We start from the raw sequence: 22,899 nt of genomic DNA on the forward strand, positions 1-22,899 counted from the left end.
CATAACGACCAAGCAGTTCCTAACCCAGCCTGAGACCCTCCTCATGGGAGAGAGCTAACATCTGACACCATTAACAATACTTTGCAATGTTTATGTACAGGAGCCTAACTTAACCATTTTCTGTGAGGCCCAACCCTGCAGCTGATTGAATCAGATGTTGAAACTCAAAGCCAAGCATTAAGCAATGCTAGGGGTTTCCTGTGGAAGAGTGGGAGGGAAGAATATAAGCACCCAGAGAGGACATGAACTTTGCAAGTATACCAACAGAGTCAACTAACATAAACCAATGGTGGCTTGTAGAGGTGGAAGCACCAACCAAAGAACGTACATGGACTGAACCTATGCCTCATACATATATGTAACTGATGGGCAGTTTGATCTTCATGTTGGTCTCCTAGAAACTTGAGAGAATGCTGTCTATGACAAGGACTCTGTTGCCTGCTTTCAATCACTTTGCCCTAACCAGGCTGCCTTGCCTGGCCTCAGTTGATGAGGAACAGCTCAGTCCTTATGAGACTTGATGTGTTGTGGTGGGTTTGTCTTCGGTGGAGGTTTTCTGAGGACAATGGGTGGAGGGATAGGGTGGTGAGGGTGGGAGGGAGGGACCAGGAGGAGAGGACAACGAGGGCTACAATCAGGATGCAAAGTGAATATATAAATTAAAAATACTTCTAAAAACTGTTATTGAAGAGTTAGAGTAAATTAAAATATTAAAAAATGATTAAAACGTTACTAGCAGCAAGGACCTTCTTTTGAGTAGCCTTAATATCAAGAAAACATGTATGATATGAAGCAAAAAGGAGAGTTAAGAGAATTCCTGTGGAAATATCAATTTATTGTGTAGAGTGAACTTAAAGAACTCTATACTCCTTAGCAGCAGAAATGTCAAAGCTATGTATATGTGTGATACCACAAATTTTACTTAAATAATATGAAGAATCTTTCTTTGCTACTTGAACAATTAAAGTTTAAGACTAATCTTTTAAAGCATGGAGACTTACAGCCACCTATACCTCCAGTTCTAGGGGATTCCATGACATCTTCTGACTTCTCTGGACACCAGGAATGCACACATATATACATGATGGCCCAAAAACTCTTATGTATAAATGAAAACAAATAAATGTCTTTTTAAAAAGAAGAGAAAATTGCCCTTTTAAAAAAATCTCATGCATTTTGACCTCAAGTTTTTCATCACATTGATTATTCTCTTATCAGAACTGATTTGTACCAAAGGAGTAATTGTGGGATAGGTGTTCATCACAATCTTCTGAACAGTCAGGATAACTGGGTCATACATCCATAAAAAGACTGAGGTACATGAGATGATGAAGTCCACCCAGTACAGGGCCACAAAGAAAACCACCAGGAACAAGATGGTCTGGGTGGCCCTTTTCTCAGGAGACACTCTTAGGTGGCTGATGCTATGAAGATGCTTGCATTGCCTCTGATGTCTGAACAAGATAATCACCATGTATGTGCTTGTGGTCAGCATGACTCCTACAAGAAACACATCTCTAGAGATTGTCACTGTTAAAGTCAATCCTCTGATGATGTAGTTCATGGGGAAGAGTGAGCAGGATTTAGTGACCTTTATCTGGTTGGTCACACTCACGTTGGTAAAACCACCAGCATAGAAGATCCACCTACTGCTGAAGGACAAATTGAAAGACCAAATAGAGAAGAGAGCATTGATCATGTATTTTTTAAGTTTATGTTTAAATTTTGCCAACAAAGAGGTACTGGGACTGATAGTGACAGCCTGGAACACACTCAGGAGGCAGGTGGTGCAGATGGAGAGGCCTCTCATCACCCTGTTTATGTAAAATGTTGTTTTACATTTGAAGTCATTTTTAATGTTCAGTGATGCAAATATGTCTGCAAGCCAAATGTCCCCTCCAGTGAGGACCATCATTATGTGGATGAGGGTCAGTTGACAAGACATCAGGTCCATGGGCTTAGGTCTATGACCTAGGATTATGGAAGTGTAGAAAAGAAGAAGAAATATATTGGCTAAGACTCCAAGTCCAGCTTGTAAATAAAGGAAATTATTTAATGATGACATAAGTGAAAAGAGTATTTATCTTAATAGCAGAGAGGGAACATATTTCATATATCTGGAAAAAATAATAGATTACTCGTTTAGCTTATGATTTGCTAGTTAGTAAATATATCCTCATTCAATATCCCCTACTAAGTTTTGGTTAATCTGTCTTTATAACTTTTGATGTTCCAGACTGTACATCATAGCTTACATTTCTATGTACCTCTTCACGTTTCTACCTGTATACACAGCATATTATAGATAATGAACACATTCACAGTTGTAGTCTATACACAATGCACACTTTGTGTGCCTGTATTGCACCTGAGTCTCATGTTTTAGAAATCCAATCCTCTTGACTTAAAAAAAATTGCCTCACTTTATAGTTAACACCCAAATCAGTAGTGATGAATACAGAAAATTAATTACATTTATATAACTGAATAAAAATTGTGTCAATCTGGGATTCAATCTCATGCTCCATAATTTTGCAACTATCCATGTTTTTACTCATAATTCTAATAGAATCACAGTGATAATTCATGGAAATTCTGCTTTTTAATCAGCAAATTGTCTATCTCAATTCATCTGTTCTTAATTTTTCTTTTCTATAAAATCTTGTACCCTTGGAATTTAGAATTGAAGACATAAAATACTTGGAGACCATTAGTGTACTTTTCTACTAATTGTACACCCATTAATTAGGGTTATACATGGTCCTATGTGGATCCCAGTTCAGTTCCTGTCCCACTTAAATCTTTTGTGATCTCTACTTTAGGTTTAAAGAAATAACTCCCATATATCAAGATAAAAGCTATTTTTTCTTTCCTTTTTGTGAGGAAGAGAAATATTAATAGTATGACTCCTTACAGCTTTTTCAGCCATACATTTTATTTTATCTACCTATCATTTTATTCTGCATTTATCTCCTTTCCTTTATCCTAAGGAAACCCCCCCATCTATTTTTCCTATTTTCTCATCAGATCAATTATATTTTGTGATTCTCCTTTGCTGTCCTCCTACCTTCTTTTGAGTTTACCTCTCTCCCCCTCCCTAAAGAACATCCCGCTGCTGGTTTCCCATATACCTGATGAGGTCACTGTATCCTGCTATTCTCCTCTCTATTGCTCCCCACCCCCAGCCCTATCCTGGCAAAGGTCCTGTTTTGCTTTCTTGGTTTTTGTAGTCAGTACAGGCTACATAGTTACATCAAAAATGTGTTGCTAAGAGCGTCCAATAAGAAAAAACATGTGACAACAAGACAAACACTATTTCAACACATTAGGACCATCATGAACTTGCCGAAGATGACCGTATAGTAATTCGGCCTTAAAATTTCTGTTTTAAAGATATTTCTTCCATGCAGTGAAAAGTCAAGGTCCCCAGTGTTATTACATATCACCACCACCCGGACATTTTACAGTTTCACTCAACAGTCTTACTTTTGCTACTTATGTAAGTTGTTTGTCCAGTTACCAGGATCAATTTATTATTGAATCAATTTGATTCCGTACCTTAAAATCAGCTCTGTGACTCAATTCTTTCACTCATATATTTCACATATATAGGTGCATGCATGCATATATGCAGAAGTTAGTGGAAGAAACCATTCTTCAACATTCCTGTTAATATGACATCATAAATCACACATTTTATATCTACATGACTTTTGGGCCTAAAAAGCTTAATCTAGTAAAGGAATGTATTCATCCCAATTATGAGAGCCAAACATCTGATTCTCTCACCAACATACATTTTGGTAGCTGCACAGGGAGGTTCTGTTTTTTGAAAGCTCCAGGATATGGGTTTCTGGTTAAGAGCACTTTAAACTCTTGTAGATGACATAGATTAGATTCCCAGCAATGACATGGTGGCTCATAACACAGCTATAACCCTAGTGTCACAGGATACACTGCCCTATCTAACTAAAGCATGTAATTAATTGGCAGACAGTCAACATGCAGCAAACACACAAATTTACAAAAGAAAATAAATATTATAAACAAGTAAATAAATACATACATAAATATTCCAAGGTAATACTTAATTCAAGCCTTAGTCTCCAAACTGAAAGAACCATAGCACAATTCTAATTTTAAAATTACAAATTAATAAATCATATAAATCATATATGTAGAATCATTTTTTTATTAAGTATGCATCAACAGCTTACTACAGTTATAGTATAGCACATATTTTATAAGTTATACATAAATGCTAATGTAAGGTAAAAGATAAGATTTTTTCTTTTTCCAAAAGTATGCATGTCAACCTTTCTACTTCATATCCATTGTTTGTTTATCTTTATCACATACAGAAAATGACATCTTTTAATTGAGCAAGTGGCATCTTTCTCTGAGGTTCATTAAAGCTGAAATTGGACCAGAAAAGACCATAGCTTTAACAGGTACAGAGTTGTTAACATATGCATACACTGAGAAAAGTCATTTGTTTTATGTGACAATTTTTTTGTTGTTGCAATTCTGGGGTTAGTCTAAATGTTCTCTATATTCTAGGAAAGCACTCTAAAACTAAGACATACATGCTCCCCAAGCTCTGTGTTTTTGTTGTTTGTGTTTGTTTGTTTCTAATGTTTGCTTTTAAGATAGGACTTCATGATGCAGGTGAGCTGGCCTTGACCATGATATGTAGCCCAGGATGTTCTCAAACTTATGTTTCTGCTGCTTCTGCCTCCTAAGTGCTGGAGTGCACATCGATCTGAGATGTTTATCTTAATTTAAAATTTAAGTATGTCAAGAAATGTAGGGATAAAGATGGAGCAAAGGTGGAGGGAATGGCAAGCCAATGACTGGCACAACTTAAGACCGACTCCATGGGAGAAAGCCAACCCCTGATACTATTAATGATACTCTGCTATGACTGCAGACAGGAGCCTAGGATAACTGTCTCCTGAGAGGCTTCATCCTGCAGCTGATGGAAACAGATGCGGAGACCCACAGCCGAACAGTAGGCAGAGCTCGGGAATTTTTATGGAGGAGTGGGAGGAAGGATTGAGGGAGGTGGAAGGGTCAAGGACACCACAGGAAGACCTACAGAGTCAACTAACCTGGGCCCGTGGGAGCTCACAGAGACTGAACCACCAAGCACAGAGTATGCATGCATGGGTTGCAACACATATGTTGCAGATATGCAGCTTAGTCATCACTTGGGTCCACTAACAACAGGAGTAGGGGCTGTCTCTGACCTTGGTGCCTGCCTTTGGATCCCTTTCCCCTAGCTGGGTTGCCTTGTCTGGCACTCAGTCCTGCAGCAACTCAGTCTGCCACGGGGAGCCTCGGGAGAACGGGGTGGGGGTATGAACGTGGGACTGGGAGAGAGGAGCAAGGGAGCTGCGATCAGGCTGTGAAGTAATTAAATAAAAAACGGCCATGAGAGCTTTGAGCAATTTAAGAAATGGCCCTTAACGTACTTGTTCCATCTTACACTATGTATTTATGCAAAGTGATAGTGTTCAGAATTATGAAAGCCAAAATACCACTTACTTCTAAAAGGTGTTGAAGATGCACTTTGTCCTGCAGTATAAATTATTTAACCAAGATTTAGTACTTTATGTAACATTAAAAGAAAACACCTATGTCACTAATATTCATAAATATACAAATATATTCGATTGGAGGTATAATTTTCATTTTAAGATTTCCCGTATTTATTGAGTAATGACCTGTAAGTAGTATGACTGCTCAGAGACAACACAGAGTATGTGACTTTCATGTGACTTATGGTGTTGCCTGTTGTGCTGTCCATGGTCAGCAACATTAATAAGTCTTCAGAAATCTCAGGAAATAAAGCCTGTGGTCACCCAAGTCAGTTCCATGGAACCTTTATGACATAGATAATGACAATAGGACTAAATATTTACCACTTATTAATAAGATTTTGTTCATACCTTATACTCTTAAATAATTTAAATTCATGGATTGTTCATTGGGAGTTGAGTTTAGTGCAGCTGTACCTGGAAGCAAACAAATGCTGACTAGAATATTACAATCTCAATATCCCGAGTCCCCCTAAGATGAAGCAGCAGGCACGTCACTGTGAGACGTTGGGGGAGCAATTACACCCAGAGATTCATCACAAGACGCATGGTGTGAGTTAGTGAGAAATATAAAAATGTTCACTGGAAAAGTGTGTGTGTGTGTGTGTGTGTGTGTGTGTGTGTGTGTGTGTGTGTGTGCGCGCGCGCATGTGTGTCTGCATATGTGCATGCATTCGAATGTGAAATTATTAGACTGTTGGGTCTAAGAATAGATCAACAGTATCATGTATGTTAGGGCTAAAATCATGAATATCTGTGCATCACCTAAGTGAAAACTGAGTTACATAATTATATGTTCATGAAATAAAATGAACTTTAAAGAAAATGCAGAATGTTTTCTCTGTTTTTAGCTTGACTTGCTCAGATCCATGGGCCCTGCCTAGTGTACCAGTGAAGAATTTTTTATATGAATTATAAAAAACAAAAAACTGAAATTTAGTAATTCTTGCAAATATAAACTCATGATTCTATCATTTTTTTTCTGGGATAATTACTTTATGGCCAGTTATTTAATGACATTACATTTGTTACATATTTTATAATTTGTTACCTTTTTTACACAATTATTTCATAATTATACAATATCCATTTCTATTTTAATTTTGCTGTATATTTGAATATGTGTGTGCATGTTAGGTAGAGTCTCACTCTGGAGTTCAGACTGACTTCAATCACACAATGCTCCTGCCTTAGCCTCAAAAATTCTGGGATCATAGGTGTGTGCTGCCACACCTGCCTTCACTTTAATCCTATATACATTAGTAAATGATATTATAGCAAATAAAAATAGATTTGTGACATGCAGCAGCTAAATTTAAATTGATTTGACATTTCCTTTGGGGGAAAGTGTATTTTAGTAAGCAAGTGTATTTTGTAACTACTAGAGGAAAACTTGGAAATTGTGATATTGAATAATTTTATGTTTTTGGAGAACTGAAAATATTTTTCTCACTGCTGATAAAGAGCTTATTCATTGTTACATCAAATAAATGTTACCATGTTTAATTTAGAAAACTTGAAGTATTAAAAATGAATGTATTTTATTTAAAACACTCAAACACCTACTGAAAATTTCCAGTTTATATTTTTGTAAGGATAAATTTACAAAGATTTTATAAATACATGAGCTGAAGTATCCAGATCCTTCTGAAGTCTCCAGAAAAGATCAATTTTATTAAAAATAAATGCAATTGAAGAAACAAGTCTGTGGAAAAAAATTTAACTTACTATACAATGTTAAAAACATCTTATATTTTTACTAGACTATGAGTTGAAACTTTTCTAAGAATTCATTAATATAATGCATACTTAGCAGATTTGAAATTACTGAAAACACTAAATAAGTTAATATTTGTTGTATATTCCTAGCTAAAATTTCATATAAATAAATGGTCAGTTATCTTGAGAAAAGTAGTAAAATGAGAAAATACAAATACAATTCAAATGTATCTTAATGTTATGAATGTACTCCTGCAAAGGAATAAATGTGTGCTCTCTACTTTTCACCCTCTAAGTTATTAAGGTGTTTTATGACAGGGATGGAAAACAAATACAGTTGCCATTACCTAGGTGAACCATGAGTTATTAGAATGCACACTCAGGAATACCCATAGTCTGATATACTAGTTAAAATAGTCCGTTTGGGGTTGCTTTTTTGCATAACAATTATTGCACATCCATTGTAAAAATGATGAGTTTCATGACATTATTATTCAATATATAACACTCACTGATCATCTTCACCTTACAGCCTTTTCTGTCTCTATCCAACCCCATGCTAGGCTCTGTCCTCTTCCCAGTACCTCCCTTCTACTGTCTCATATATTGTAATCAGAGATAATATTTATTGAACTCTATGCTCTTTTATTAATCATGACACTGATATTTCTATGTCTAGAAGCATCTCTTGTGTTTGTGTACGATACAGTATGGCTCAAATGTAAAATTCTAAGCAGAGAATTCTTTATTAATTTATTACAGATAATCCCACTTCATTCTATCACCTACTTACAGCTCTCTTATTAATGAAGAGAAAAAGAAATACTCACCTGACTGGGACTTTGACACACATTCATGTAAAATGAGGACCTACAAAGCACTTATAAAGAAGAAATGTCATCAGCTCATCTCCCTCTGGACCCACAATTATGTCATCTGGAGAAGGCAGTTCTGACTTTGAGATTGTTACAAAGTGGTAGCATCAAATGGAAAAGTGAACTTCCCTAATTCCAGGAAAACAGTGTAGTAGGAACAGCTGAGTCTGGGTTATCCATCTGTGAGCTCTTCTCCCCAGGCCATAACTGTCTGTGTGAAGTAACTGATCCTTGTGAACACAACAAAAGTAGCAATAACAATATCACATTTAAAAGAAGTTAAAAAACATTTCAGATTCCTCTGTCCCCTTTCTGCTCTTAAACCATTTTTGGCGGCCTCCGTCCTCAGTTGACAGTGGCTTCAAGGTTTCACCTAGAAATTAACTGCACTTTTGCTAAAACTTAGAAAATGTCACCTTCTCCAAACATACTTAGGAGATCCTTATGAGGACACAGTCATGAGCTACTGTAACTGTATTATCAGCAGAAATCTGACTGTGTTGCTGGAATGTATCTCAGTTCATAGCCTGAATTCCTAGGAAGTGTTCTGTATGTGAGACACCATGAAAACTATCAGACATTCAAATTACAGGCACAGGTTAAGGGAGAAGAATAACAAGTCAACGTCAAAGACCAACTCTTCAATAAAAAAGACATACACATAGAAATATAGGAATTATGCTGAAAAACCAACCAAACAAACAAAAAACAGAAAAAAATTTCCATGGCTTTTCAAGATTAAACTAAGTGTACAGAACAGCGACAGCAGCAACAACAACAACAACAACAAAAGTTGTTGAAAGATGCAAGAGACAATCAACAAGTCATAAATAGAGGAAAACCCAACAAAAGAACAGCTGATTTTACTGAGGGAAATTTCAAAGCTAGAAGATCCTTGAACAATAAATCCCAAGTCCTAAATGACAGCCAATCTAAAATAATATACATAGCAACAATAATGCTGTGACGGAAGAACAAAGAAAAATTTCCTACAGCATTAACTGGCTAAAATACTTAAATTCAACAAATCAAATATAAGGAAAATATAAGAAGCATATTTTGGGCTTAAAGAAAGGTATAATAAAAGCAGAGAGACTGTAGTAAAATATGAAGCCATAATTATTAAAACACATAGTACCACTGAGAAAACAACACCAAAAAACCCCCACGATAAACAGAAATAAAATCCACATTTCAATAATAACTTAAACATGAATTGCTTCAATTTTCCTCTCAAAATTAACAGGCTGACTGAATGGATCAAGAAACAACACTTATTTGCTGCCTATGAGAAACACATCTTAGTTTTAAATATAGGCACCACCTTAGAGTAAAAGGATGGGCCAAGTATTTCAATCAAATGGAACCAGGAAGAAATTAGAAATCACTATCCAAACATTTGACAAGATAGATTTAGAACTAAAATTAATTAGATGAGATAAATAGGGACACTCCATTCTAATCAAGGGAATAGTTAAGCAAAAAAAGAAATTGCTACCCTAAACATATATACAGCAAATTCAGGGACATCCAATTTTATATAAAAAAAAATCCCTGGATTAGAAGACACAGATTAACATCAGTCCATTAAGCAGTGATTTCAACTCCCAACATTCTCCAATACACAGGTCATCAGGACAAATATAACCAGAAACATCAGATAAACAGATAACATCATACATCAAATGGACTTAAGAGATACCTAGAAAATATTCTAATCAAACACCAAATAATACACAGTTTATGCTGCAGCATATAGAAACATTTCTAAAATAGACCATAACCTGAAATACAAAACAAATTATTACAAATCAAAAAGTTTGAAATCACTCCTTGTATCCAATTTGACTGCACACTGTAATAAAACCTAAAATTGACACCCTCCCCCAATTTCCAGTAAATAAAAAAAAATCATGGAGATTGAACAGGTCATTACAGAATGATGATGGGGACAAAGCAGAAACCAATAGACAAATAAAAACTTCCTGCAACTATTTGAAAATGAAAATAATAAGTCAAAACCTCTAGGATAAATGGAGGGAAATTTATGGTTTTAAGTGCCTACATTACAAAATCAGAAACAACAGAGATAAATGATAGTTTTTTAAAACTTTTTTAAATTTAATTTTATTAATTTATTCATATTACATCTCAATGGTTATCCCATCCCTTGTATCCTCCCATTCCTCCCTTCCTCCCATTTTCCCCTTACTCCCCTCCCCTCTGACTGTGATTGAAGGGGACTTCCTCCCCCTTTATATGCTCATAGGGTATCAAGTCTCTTCTTGGTCGCCTGCTATCCTTCTTCTGAGAACCACCAGGCCTCCCCATTCAGGGGACATGGTCAAATATGGGGCACCAGAGTTCGTGTGAAAGTCATACCCCACTCTCCATTCAACTGTGGAGAATGTCCTGTCCATTGGCTATGACATAATTTTATAACTCAAAAAGTTGTTACAAATTAAATACAACCAAGTTGATCAGAAGAAATAACAAAAAGCACAAATCAACAAAAGAAAAAGAAAAAACAATACAAAGAATCAACAAACGTAGTTGATAGGCATTTAGCTCAGCTAACCAAAATAAATAAAGAGGAGACATAAATGAACATAATCACATATACCAGGGAAATATGACAAGAGACATCAGACAAATTCAGAATATTATAAAAGGACATTTAAAAAAACATGTGCTCCAATAAGTAGGAAAATCTAAAAGACCTCTAAGATTTTGTAGATTCTGCCAAATCACAAAATTAAGCCAAGAAGTCAACAACCTAATCAGACCAATAACAAATGAAGAGACTGAAATAAAAAGAAAGGGCCTTCCAGTCAAGAAAAGTCTATAACCTGATGGATTTACATCAGAATTCTACCAGACATTCAAAGAAAGTCTAGAGCCCCATGCCTTGCAGAAGAGGCTCACACAAAAGGAACTCAGTGCAGTCTTAACAGGCCATCTGTGTACATGTATTGACTTCTGGTTTTGTGTTTTTATGAGATCCCTGTGTTGAACTTGTGTGTTTCCTCTGTCTGTATGTGTTTATGGTTCTTTTTCTTTGACTCTTTCTCTTGTTTCTTTACTATTCCGATTTGATTATGTTTGTTTTATCTTATTGTTATTTATTTTATTATTATTGCTGGTAGGCCTGTGTGTTTCCTAAGGAGAGATAGAAAGGGTGTGGGCCTGGACGGGAGAGGAGACGAGGATGAACTGGGAGGACTAGAAGAATATACTGTATAAAAAGTCTTTTTCAGTACTAGAAAACCATAATTTGTAAATGGTGGGGTATGGTGGTGAACACTTGTAATCCCAAATCTAGAGAGGTGGAGACAAGAGAATCCATGGGGTGACCATCTTGGCTCAGTTGTCAAGCCCCAGGTCCAATGAGAGAGACTCTGTCAAAGCATGAGGCAAAGGGCTTCTGAAAAACCACAGCCAAGGGTGTATCCTGCCCTCCACACATACATGAACACATGTCCTTCATGTATACACATACATACATGCATACACACACTCACAATAAACACATTGCACATCATGTATGTGATATGAGCAATTTTATTTACCAATAATATTTCAATAAATGTAGATGAAGTAAAATGCAGATAAATAAGCATGCAAATTTTTCATATAAAATTCATTAAGTAAGATAGCTCAGTTTAAGAGCCCTTTCAGACTGCACTTCCAGAGGTCATGAGTTCAATTCCTAACAACCACATGGTGGCTCACAACCATCTATATAATGTGATCTGATGGCCCTCTTCTGGCCTCAAGGTGTACATGCAGGTAGAATACTGTATAATAAATAAATAAATAAATCTTTAAATGTCAAAAATGGAAATTTTTGGTAGATACAATATGGCAGAGTCAAACACTCATCTTGTTTGTTCCTCAGGACAGTAGCGACTGTCTTGTTTTGTTTTTATAATAAACTGACACATGTTAAATGCCATATTCAGCAGATCTCTGACAAGCTTGAGGGCGAGCATCTCTGAGTTAAGCAACCTTTGCCTGTATCTAGTTATCTGTTCTAAACTACATCTTACAAACATAAAACAGAGTGTTATGCTCTTATCTTATGCTTGACCTTGAAAATATGTCACATTGGTTCTTACCATAACTAAATATATATATTTTTTAACATGTTAGAGGATTTGATAATTTATAAGATCTTAATAATGAATGACTGGACTTTAGGTTTTATCCCTGTTAAGTTGAAGTCTTGAGACTCATAACCATAGCCCATAAACAGAGAACATAACAGTTTCTTGTATGATTTAGTTGATAAAAATTCCATAGCTTATAAAAGTCTAAAGCTATATTATAGATTAGAAAAAAAACAAGGGTGAGCATATTTATAAGGCAGTGATTTGGTAGAGCATAATAATAAAGTTTTAACATTGTAAGCAAATGAATGTTTCTAGAATTAATATATTTCAAAGTAGTAATATGGTAGAACATTAAAGGACAATTTAAAATCCATATTGAAAAAAATCCATATTGAATTTACTATATCAAACCCACTAACCAGGAAGTCAGTACCTTTTGAATAGTCTAACCAAGCACCAAAGAATATACATTTTCCAATGTGGCATAGAGATTTTTTTTTCCAAAATAGACCATACTCTGAAATGCAAAACAAATCAAAATAATCATTCACTGTATCCAGTTTGACCACAATTCAATAAAACCTGGACCAGACAAGAAACAAATCTCTAGTAAAACAAAAACTCATGGAGAATAAACAGCTCATTACAGAATGACAGAATGATGATGGGGTCAAAGAAGAAACCAATAAACAAGTAAAAACTTCCTGGAGCGATTTGAAAATAAAAGTAATAAGACAAAACCTCTGGGATACATTGAAAACAAACCTATGTAGAATATTTATAGCTCTAAGCTCCTACATTAAATATCAGAAATGAATAGCACAAATAATTGTCATAATCATACAACTCAAAGAGTTGGAACAAAATACAACGCAGTTGACAGTTTGAAATAATAATAAAAGGAGAAATCAACAGAACAAAAACGAAGACAATAAGAGGAAGAATCATCAAAGTTAACTGACAAGCACTTGGCCCAATGAACCAAAAGAAATAAAGAGAAGATCCAAATGAACAGAATCAGAAATGAACAAGGAAACACAACAATAGACACTACATGAATTGAAAATATTATGAGGATATTTTAAAAACAGGTACTCCGTTAAGCAGGTAAATCTAAGGACCTGTATGATGTTCCAGGTGATAGCCACTTGCAAGTGAAAAATTGATTTTCTCCCAGGGAGTCTCACTGGAGAGATAAACCACTTTTAAGGGAAGATCCCCACACAAAACTAACTTAGTGGAATGTATGAAGGTTATTTGACTGCTAATGTTGATTCAGTGCATTCTGTTTTGAGTTGTTTTGCTTTGTTGTTGAGTTGTTTGTCTTACAGGTCCTTTGTGTATATATTTTGGCTTTCACTTTTGTGTTTTATGAGATTCCTTTGTATGTGAACTCGTGCGTCTCTACAGATTTGTTTCTTGTGCTGGTGGGAGAAGGACTTCTTCGAAAGGTTTTTCAGTGACACAGTCCTTTCAGTGACACAGCTCTTCTTTATTGTGGGATATAAGGGTTGTATAAACCTTGGGCAAGTGGGAAGGAATATTTTCGTTTGAGTGTACATCATTGACTGAGACTGAGGTGCTGGAAATGCTTCATTTACATGGAGAGGAATTCCAGATGCTAACTGGACATGTCCTTATGAGAATACCTGAATCCTGGTCACCAGACTACATGACTTCCTCAAAGGTGGTGGAGGTGGGGGCTGCAAGGCTATTTGCACTAGGATATGTAGGCCCAGAAAGGGAGGGAGCAAATTTTACTCCTGTCAGTCTTAAGATGAGATTTTTCAGGTTTTGGATATGTTTAGACCCCACTCTTGCTCCAGGCCAGTTCCGCTGGTTGCACTATTCATATGCCTCACATGGGTTGGTAGGATTAACAGTAAAAATGGCCATTTTACCAAAAGTAATTTATACATTCAACATAATACCTATCAAAATTGAAACACAATTCTCCACAGACCTTGAAAGAACAATACTTAACTTCATATAGAAAAAGAAAAACAATCCTGTTTAACAAAAGAGCTTCTGCACATATCACCATTCCTGATTTTAAGCTATGCTACAGATATATAATGATAAAAATCACATCATAGTGGCATAAAAACAGACAAGTAGATGAGTGGAACTGAACTGAAGACCCAGATATAAATCAACACACATGGACACTGATTTTTGATAAAGAAACTGGAAATCTACAATGAAAAAAAAGGCACCTTTAAAAAAATAGTAGTGGTATAATTGGGGATGTTGGCATGTAGAAGAATGCCAATAGATCCATATCTAGCATCTAGCATAAAATTAAGTCCACATGGATCAAAGCCCTTAACATAAAATGAAATACATTGTACCTCACAGAAGAGAAAGTGAGGAATAGCCTTAAACATATTGGAACAAGGGACAACTTCATGAACAAAACACCAATAGCACAGGCTCTATGGGCAACAATAAAGAATAGAGACCTCATGAAACTGGAAAGGTTCTTAAATGCATAGGAAACCTTCAGTAGGATAAGATGACAGCCTAAAATTAAAATATATTTTTGCTAATTCACATTTGACAGATGGCTAATGTCCAAAATATATAAAGAACCCAAGAAACTAGACACCAACAAACTAAATTATCCACCTAAAAGTGGGGTACATATTTAAACAAAGGGTTCTCAAAAGACGAATCTCTGATAGCTGAGAAACATGAAAAATAGTTCAGTGCTTTACCCCTCAGAGAAATGCAAATCAACATGATTCTGAGACTCCATCTTACGCCCCTCAGAATGGCTAAGATCAATAACGAAAGTGACAGCTCATGCTGGTGAGGATGTAGAGCAAGGGGAACACACTGCTGGTGGGAGTGCAAACTTGTACAGTCACCTTGAAAATCAATTTGGAGGTTTCTCAGATAATTGGGGATAGTTCTACCTCAAGACCCAGCTATACCAGTCCTGGGCATATACCCAAAGGAAGCTTCATCATACCACAAGGACACTTTCTCACCTTTGTTTATAGAAGCTTTATTCATAACAACAAGAAGGTGGAAGCAATTTAAATGTTTCTCAGTTCTTGAATGGATAAAGAATATGTGGGATGTATATACAACAGAGAATTACTCAGCTGTTAAAAACAACGAAATCATGAAATTTGTAGGAAAGTGGATAGAACTTGAAAAAAAAATGATAGGTAACCCAGACCCAGAAAGGAAAACATCATATGTAATCACTTATAAGTGGATATTAGCCATAAAATAAAAGATAATGGTGCTATAATCCACATCCTCAGAGAGGCTAAGTAACAAGGATGGCTCAAGAGGAGACACTTAGATATCCTTGGGAATGGGAAATAGAATAACATTTGCAAGTAGATTGGTGGCAGGTATGGATAGGAGCAGGAGGAATCTGGCAAGATGTGAGAGGAACAAAGGAAAAGAGTACTAAGAGATGATTAAAATGGGGGGGGGCATAGCTAGTGGGGTGATGTAAAAACCTAATGAAGTAGAAACTCCCTGGGAAGTAGAGTCAGAGTGACCTTAGTGAAGCTTCTTCATAATGGATGATTTGGAGTCCGAACTGGCCATCTTCTGTTACCAGGCAAGGTATCCAGCAGTGGGACTGGGACATCAACCCAGCCACAAAGCCTTCTATCTACAATCTGTCCTGTTTTCAAGATGTGCTGGGGGTAACAGGGACAGGGAATTAGTGGGGGTGGGCAACCAATGTCTGGCCAACTTTAGACCCAATCCACTAGAGACAACGCATGTTTCACACTACTTGGATTGCCGCCAAGAATTAGAGGCAGAAAAGTTTACACACCCAGAATAGAACCAAACACAATTGGAAAAAAAGGCAATGAAATTATTCCTAATCATGTTCTGCTATACTCATCGGGTGGCCTCTATCCCACTTGTTACCAGAAAAGACTTAATACAGCAACTCAAGGGAGCAGATGAAGAGATTCACAGTCAAAGACTAGGTGAAGACAGGGAACCCAGAGTAGAGCAGAAGGAAGTATTTTAGAGCTAGAGAGGTTGGGGACACCAGGATAACAGGGCCCACAGAATTAAATAAGCAAGCATCATACCCTCACAGAAACTGAAGCACAAACATGGGCCCCGTGTTGGTCTGAGCTAGGTCCTCTGCATATACATTATAGTTGTTCAGCTTGGTGTGCTTGTGTGAGTTTTAATGGTGGCGGTGGGGTTGTCGCTGACTCTTTTGTATGTTCTTGGGACCTTTTCCTCCTCCCGTGTTTCCTTATCCAGTCTATGAGTGTTTATCCTTAGTCTTATTGTAACTTCTTAGTCCATATTCAGTTGATATCCCTGGGAGGCCTGCTCTGTTTCTTCTAAGGGAAACAAAGGGAGAGTGGATTTGGAGGAGAGAGAAGTTGGTGGTGAGAGGTTGGAAGTGGTGGTGGGAGGGGGAACAGCAGTCATGAGATTTCATATGAGAGAATAAAAGATAATAATTAGGAATCAGAATTAAAGGTACAGTAAGATATGGAAACTATTCTTGATTATTTAGTGTAAACTAAAATATTTTCAAAAGAAAGGCTTAAGAGCCACTGTCGACAAGGATCTTCATTTGAATGACATCAGCATTAAGGGAACATTTATGCTACGAACTAAAAAGGAGAAAGAGAATTCATGTGGAAATATCAACCCATGGTGGACAATGAGCTTAAAGGACTCTATACTTCTTGGCAGCAGAATTGTCAAAAGAATGTATATATGTGATACCACTGATTTTATTTAAATCATATAGAGATCTTGCCTTGCTACTTGAACGATCAAACTCTTTAAGAGTAATCTGTTCTTTTTAAAAGAAATAATTAGGGAAGCACCAGAATGGCTCCTCACATCCATCTGTAAGTCCAGCTCCAAGGGACCCCGTAGTTCTTCTGGGGAGTGTGAGCACCAAGAATGCACACATGCACACATGCTGGCACAACACTCATAAACATAAAATAAACAAGTAAAATTCTTTTTAAAAACCGAGAAAAATCATCTTAAAAAAAAAACTAGTGGAATTTTGACTGCAAGACTTTTAGCACATTGATTAGTCTCTTATCAGAACTGATTTGTACCAAAGGAGTAATTGTGGGATAGGCATTCATCACAAACTTCTGAACAGTCAGGGTGACTGGGTCATATATCCATAACAGGACTGAGGTAGATGAGATAATGAAATCCACCCAGTACATGACCACAAAGAAAACCACCAGCAGCAAGATGGTCTGGGTGGCCCTTTTCTCGGGGGATGCTCTCAGGTGGCTGATGCTATGAAGATGCTTGCATTGCCTCTGATGTCTGAACAAGAGAATCACCATGTATGTGCTTGTGGTCAGCATGACGCCTACAAGAAACACATCTCTGGATGTTGTCAGTATTAAAATCAATCCTCTGATGATGTAGTTCATGGGGAAGAGTGAACAATATTCAGTGACCTTCATCTGATTGGTTGTACTCATATTGGTATAAGCACCAACATAGAAGATCCGGTTACTACTGAATGACAAATTGAAAGACCAAATATAGAAGAAAGCATTGATCATGTATTTTTTTAGTTTATGTTTAAATTTTGCCAACAATGATGTACTGGGACTGATAGTGACAGCCTGGAACACACTCAGGAGGCAGGTGATGCAGATGGAGAGGCCTCTCATCACCCTGTTTATGTAAAACGTTGCCTTACATTTGAAGTCATTCTCAACATTCAGTGATTCAAATATGTCTGTAAGCCAAATGTCCCCTCCAGTGAGGATCAACAGAATGTGAACAAAGGACAGTTGACAGGAGATCAGGTCCATGGGCTTAGGTCTGTGACCTAGGATTATAAAGGTATAGAAAAAAAGGAGAAACATATTGGCCAGGATTCCAAGACCAGCTTGGAAATAAAGGACATTCTTGAATGAAGACATAAGAAGAATGTGTGTTCATATTAAGAGCGTAATGGAAGTCTATTTCTTACATCTGAAAAAAATAATAGAGTGTACAGCAAACTTGTGACTTACTTGTTTATATGTCTATACCTTCATTCTATTTTCCTAATAATTATTGATTAAACAGTCTCTTTAAATTTGACATTCCATACTGGACATGCCTATATTTCTATATGCCATATATGTATCATATATATATAGATATATATATATATATACATATATATATGTAGTAAATGCATCCACAGCTTTATATCCACAGTATTCACACTTTGTGTGCTTGTATTGTATCTGACTCTCTTGCCTTATAAATCAAATCCCATTGATTTAAATAGCCTCATTTTATACTTAACATGTGAAACAGTGGTGATGAGCATAGACTATTAATCACATTTGTGCAACCGTATATAAATTATGTCAATCTGGGAAAAATCACAAAAGAAATCCAAAATATGAGATGAGTCAGTCTCATATTCCATATTTTTACTATGCTGTATTTGCACCTATCTATATTTAAGCTCATACTCATAATGGAATTACAGGGAGAATTCATGAGAAGCCCACTTTTTAATCATTAAATTGTCTATATCAAATATCATCAGGTTTTATATTCTTATTTTCATGAAGTATTCCTATTTCTAAATTGCTTGGAATTTAAATTTGAAGATGTAGACACAGTTGGAGACCATTAGGGTATTTTCCACAGCCTGTTAATTGCATACCATTAGTTATGTTTATAAATAGTCCTAGATGGATCCCTGTTAAATTTCCATCCCATGTAAATCTTTTGTGAATTTCACTTCAGGTTTAAATGACTACTCCCAGCTATCAAGACAAACACTATTTTCCTTTTCTTTTTGGTGGGAGGGTAGATGGGTGAATCATTAGCAGTATGATTCCTTATGGCTTTTTCAGTCATCTCTCTTGTTATTTTCGCAACCCACCTCTTTTTTCTGTATTTATCTCCCTGTCCCTTATCTAAGAACTCACCCATTTCTCCATTTTTTCATAAATAACCAATTGTATACTGCTACTCACCTTTACCCTTCCTACTACAGCCCCAAGAAGGCCCGTCCTCCCATTTCTCTGATGATATTATTTGTACTCTGACATTTTTCATTCTGTTGCTTTCCACCCACACCTCTATCCTGGGAGTGGTCCCATTTTGCTTTCCTGGTTTCCATGGTTCCTATAGGCTACACACATACCTCTGAATATGTGGAGCTAGGAGCCTCCATCTAGAGAGGAAAAAGTGACACTAAAAATAAAATGCCCATTTATATTTTCAACTTTACTTGTATATTCCACATATAGTGGTGCACACATGCATGTGTGTATAGAAATGATGCAGAATTTAATGGATGAGACCATCTTATAACATCCCTATGAATATGACATGATAAATCAGACATTTTATATTTACTTGATTTTTGAGCCTGAAGATCTTAGTCTAGTAAAGGAATGCATTCTTCCCCATTGCAAGGGCTAAACATCTGCTTCTATTGCCATTATACATGTAGGTAGCGGCATAGTGATGTTCTGCTTTTTACACCTCCAGGTTATGAGTGGAGAGATCAGTCAGTGTTAAGAACACTTTTAAGTTGTGCAATGGACCTGGATTGATTCCCAGACGTGACATGGCAGCTCATAACCATCTGTAACTCTAGTTCTGAGGGAGGAATTGCTCTCTCTTACATAAATGCTACTGGCACATAGACATAACTGCAGGAAAAACATTCATATATGTAAAATAAATAAGTATTAAATAAATAAAGTTCCAGGATAATACTTAATTCAAGCCTTCGTCTCAATCCTGAAAGAATTTAAAAATTGCAAACGTACAAACCATACATTATAATAATTTTTATTAATGATATATACAATTGGTTAAGATAGCACATGTAATATAAATAATGTAAGAGATAACAATATGAAGAAAAAGATAGTAATCTAATTTTTTATCTTAAATGTATGTTCTTCAACCTCTCTCCTTCATATCCATTGCTTTGTAAATGTTTATCACCCATAGAAAATGACACATCTTCTAATTGATCAAGTGACATCTTTCTCAGGAGTTCACTGAAGCTGAGTCTGGACCAAAAAAGACCATAGCTACCATGGTTATAGAGTTGTTAACATTGTATGCCCTGAGAAAACCAAATTGTTTTATTTGAAAAAAGAAAAGTCAGTCTTGGGGACTTCACATTAATTTAAGTTATAATTTTAATTTATGTACTAAACCCCAAAGTGCATCCATAAACATTAATAATAATGAAGAAGTCATCATAATTAAATTGACTCAGACAAAAGGGCTAAGCAGTGTACAGGCAGCTGTTAGAAGAGACTTGCAACAAAAGGGACCAAGAGCTGCCTTGTGCATAGCTCTACATTCTCTCAAGAAAAACCACTTTACCCCTTTATTATCATGGTACTTGACTTCAGAACAGTCTTGTTTCATGAACTTATGGACATCTTTGCCTTCTCCTTTGTGGAGACTTAGTAATCTAAGGAACATACAAATATACTAGCCAAAAGAATCATTTTCATTTTATGTTTTAGCATATTTAGTGAGGAATGACCTAAAAGTAGTATGACTGCTCAGACAGAACATAGGTGAGTATGTGACTTTCAGGTGACAAAATACATGATATTGCCTGACTTACTGTCCATTCCCAGCAACATTAATGAGTCAAGCAGCAGCAGCAGGAGTGTCACTGTGAGACTGTGGAGAAGTGACCATACCCAGAGCTTTGTCACAGGTTGCATGGTGTGAGTTTGTGAAAGATTTAAAAATGTTCACTGGAAGTGTTTGTGTGTGTGTGTGTGTGTGTGTGTGTGTGTGTGTGTGTGTGTATGCATGTATATGAAATTATTGGATGACTGAGCATCATAAGAGATCAATAGCATATGTGTGCCAGAGCTGCTAACATGAATACCTTTAAATAACTTGAATGAAAAACTAAGAGTTATATAAAATATTTTTGAATAGTAAAATGAACTTTAAGAAAAATGGAGAATGTGTCTACTGTTTTCTGGTTGACATGATCAGATACATGGGCCCTGCCTAGTGAACTATTATAGTTATTTAATGTGAATTATACAAGACAAACTAACAATGGTTTGCAAACCACTGTTTGCAGTGTAATAGTTGTAAACATAAACTCATGTTTCTATCTGTTGGTTTTTGTGTTGCTGATATTCTGTGGCCAGTGACTTATTGACATTAACTGGCATATCATTTTGTCCTATTTTTAAACACCTATTTCATAATCTCACATTACTTTATATACAGTGTTAGCCTTGAAATTGCTGTGATAGGTGTGTGACAATACACCTGCCTTCATTGTCCATTATACATATATATATATATACATATATGTACATATATATACATATATAAACACACATATACCAAGCAAAATGAAAATCTACTTCTGATAGTCATCACTTAAACTTAAATTTACAGTATTTAGAAACGCATTTCTGTGTCAATGCATATTTTAATGAGCAATTGTATTTTGTGACAATTGGAGGAAACCTTGTCGAGTTTGGCTTTAAACAATTTTATACTATTTGAGAAATGAAAATATTTTCCCACTGCTAATAGAATGCTTCCTCAATATTATATCAGTAGCAATTTTACAAGGTTAAATATAGAAAACTTGAAATATTAAACCTGAATATATTTTAATTTAAACATTCAATACCTACTGAAAATTATCCAGATTAAATAAATAAGTAAGCTGAGATTTATATATACTTTTAAAATACCCATAACATATGTATTTTATTAGAAGACATTGCAATAGATTAAACAAATACATCTAAACTTTTTTTTACAAAAAATTTAAATTTTAAAAACTTATTATGTAATATTAACAATGTGTTGTGTTATACTAGGCCATGAGCTGAAACTTTCCTAAGAACCTAAATATATGCAGACTTAGAAGAATAGAAAACAACTGACAAACACTAAGTTAGTTAATATTTGTTGTATTTTCCTATCTTCAGTTTCACTTAATTAAATGCATATAGTCCGTTAACTTGAGAAAAGAAATAAAATGAGAAAATGCAAAATAAAATAAAAATGTACCTTAAAATTATAAATGTACTCCTGCACACCAATACATGTCTGTTTTTTTTTCACCCTCTAAGTTATTTCAGATATTTTGTTACAAGGATGGGAAAGTAATGCAGTTAGCAATACCTAGGTGGAATCATATTTTTAGAATTATTAGAGTACACACTTAGAAGAATGTTATTTTGGATATTCTCTTAGTATATTGGATCTCAGCCTACATTTCACATATGTATGAAGGTACATTCATTGTAAAAAGTGATGTATTTCGTGACACTTTCGTTCAATATACAATGCCCATTGATCATCTTTATGCTATTAGCCTTTCCTATCCATCTGACTTTCTGCTATGTCTTGTAATCTTCCCAGTGGTCACCCTTCTACTGTCACATATATCATTTTGTAAAGTATTACACTGATATCCTTATGTCTACAAGCATCTGTTGTGTTTGCTTATTATACAGGATTGCATAAAAGTAATATTCTAAGCAAAAGTTCTCTAGTCATTCATTACAGAAAATCCTGCTTCATCCTAACACCTACATTGAGCTCCTGCTATCAATGAAGGGGAAAAACACCCAC

General features: G+C 35.7%; 1 protein-coding gene across 2 annotated transcripts; it reads right to left on the bottom strand.

Moving 5' to 3' along the window:
- Positions 1-927: 927 nt before the first annotated feature.
- On the bottom strand, positions 928-18,218 carry LOC311600535 (putative vomeronasal receptor-like protein 4; the record flags this gene model as incomplete). Of its 2 annotated transcripts, XM_084787316.1 has the most annotated exons (2): positions 928-1,858; positions 18,012-18,218. In XM_084787316.1, the coding sequence occupies 2 exons, from the start codon at positions 18,216-18,218 to the stop codon at positions 1,157-1,159; spliced, it is 909 nt and encodes a 302-aa protein (XP_084643442.1). The 2 variants fall into 2 exon arrangements, with proteins under 2 accessions (XP_084643442.1, XP_084643441.1); XM_084787315.1 differs by lacking the exon at positions 928-1,858 and having other exon boundaries at positions 17,319-18,218.
- Between the last annotated feature and the right edge of the window lie 4,681 nt (positions 18,219-22,899).

The sequence above is a fragment of the Acomys minous genome, assembly GCF_964271855.1.
Source record: "Acomys minous genome assembly, chromosome: 6".
NCBI lineage: Eukaryota > Metazoa > Chordata > Mammalia > Rodentia > Muridae > Acomys > Acomys minous.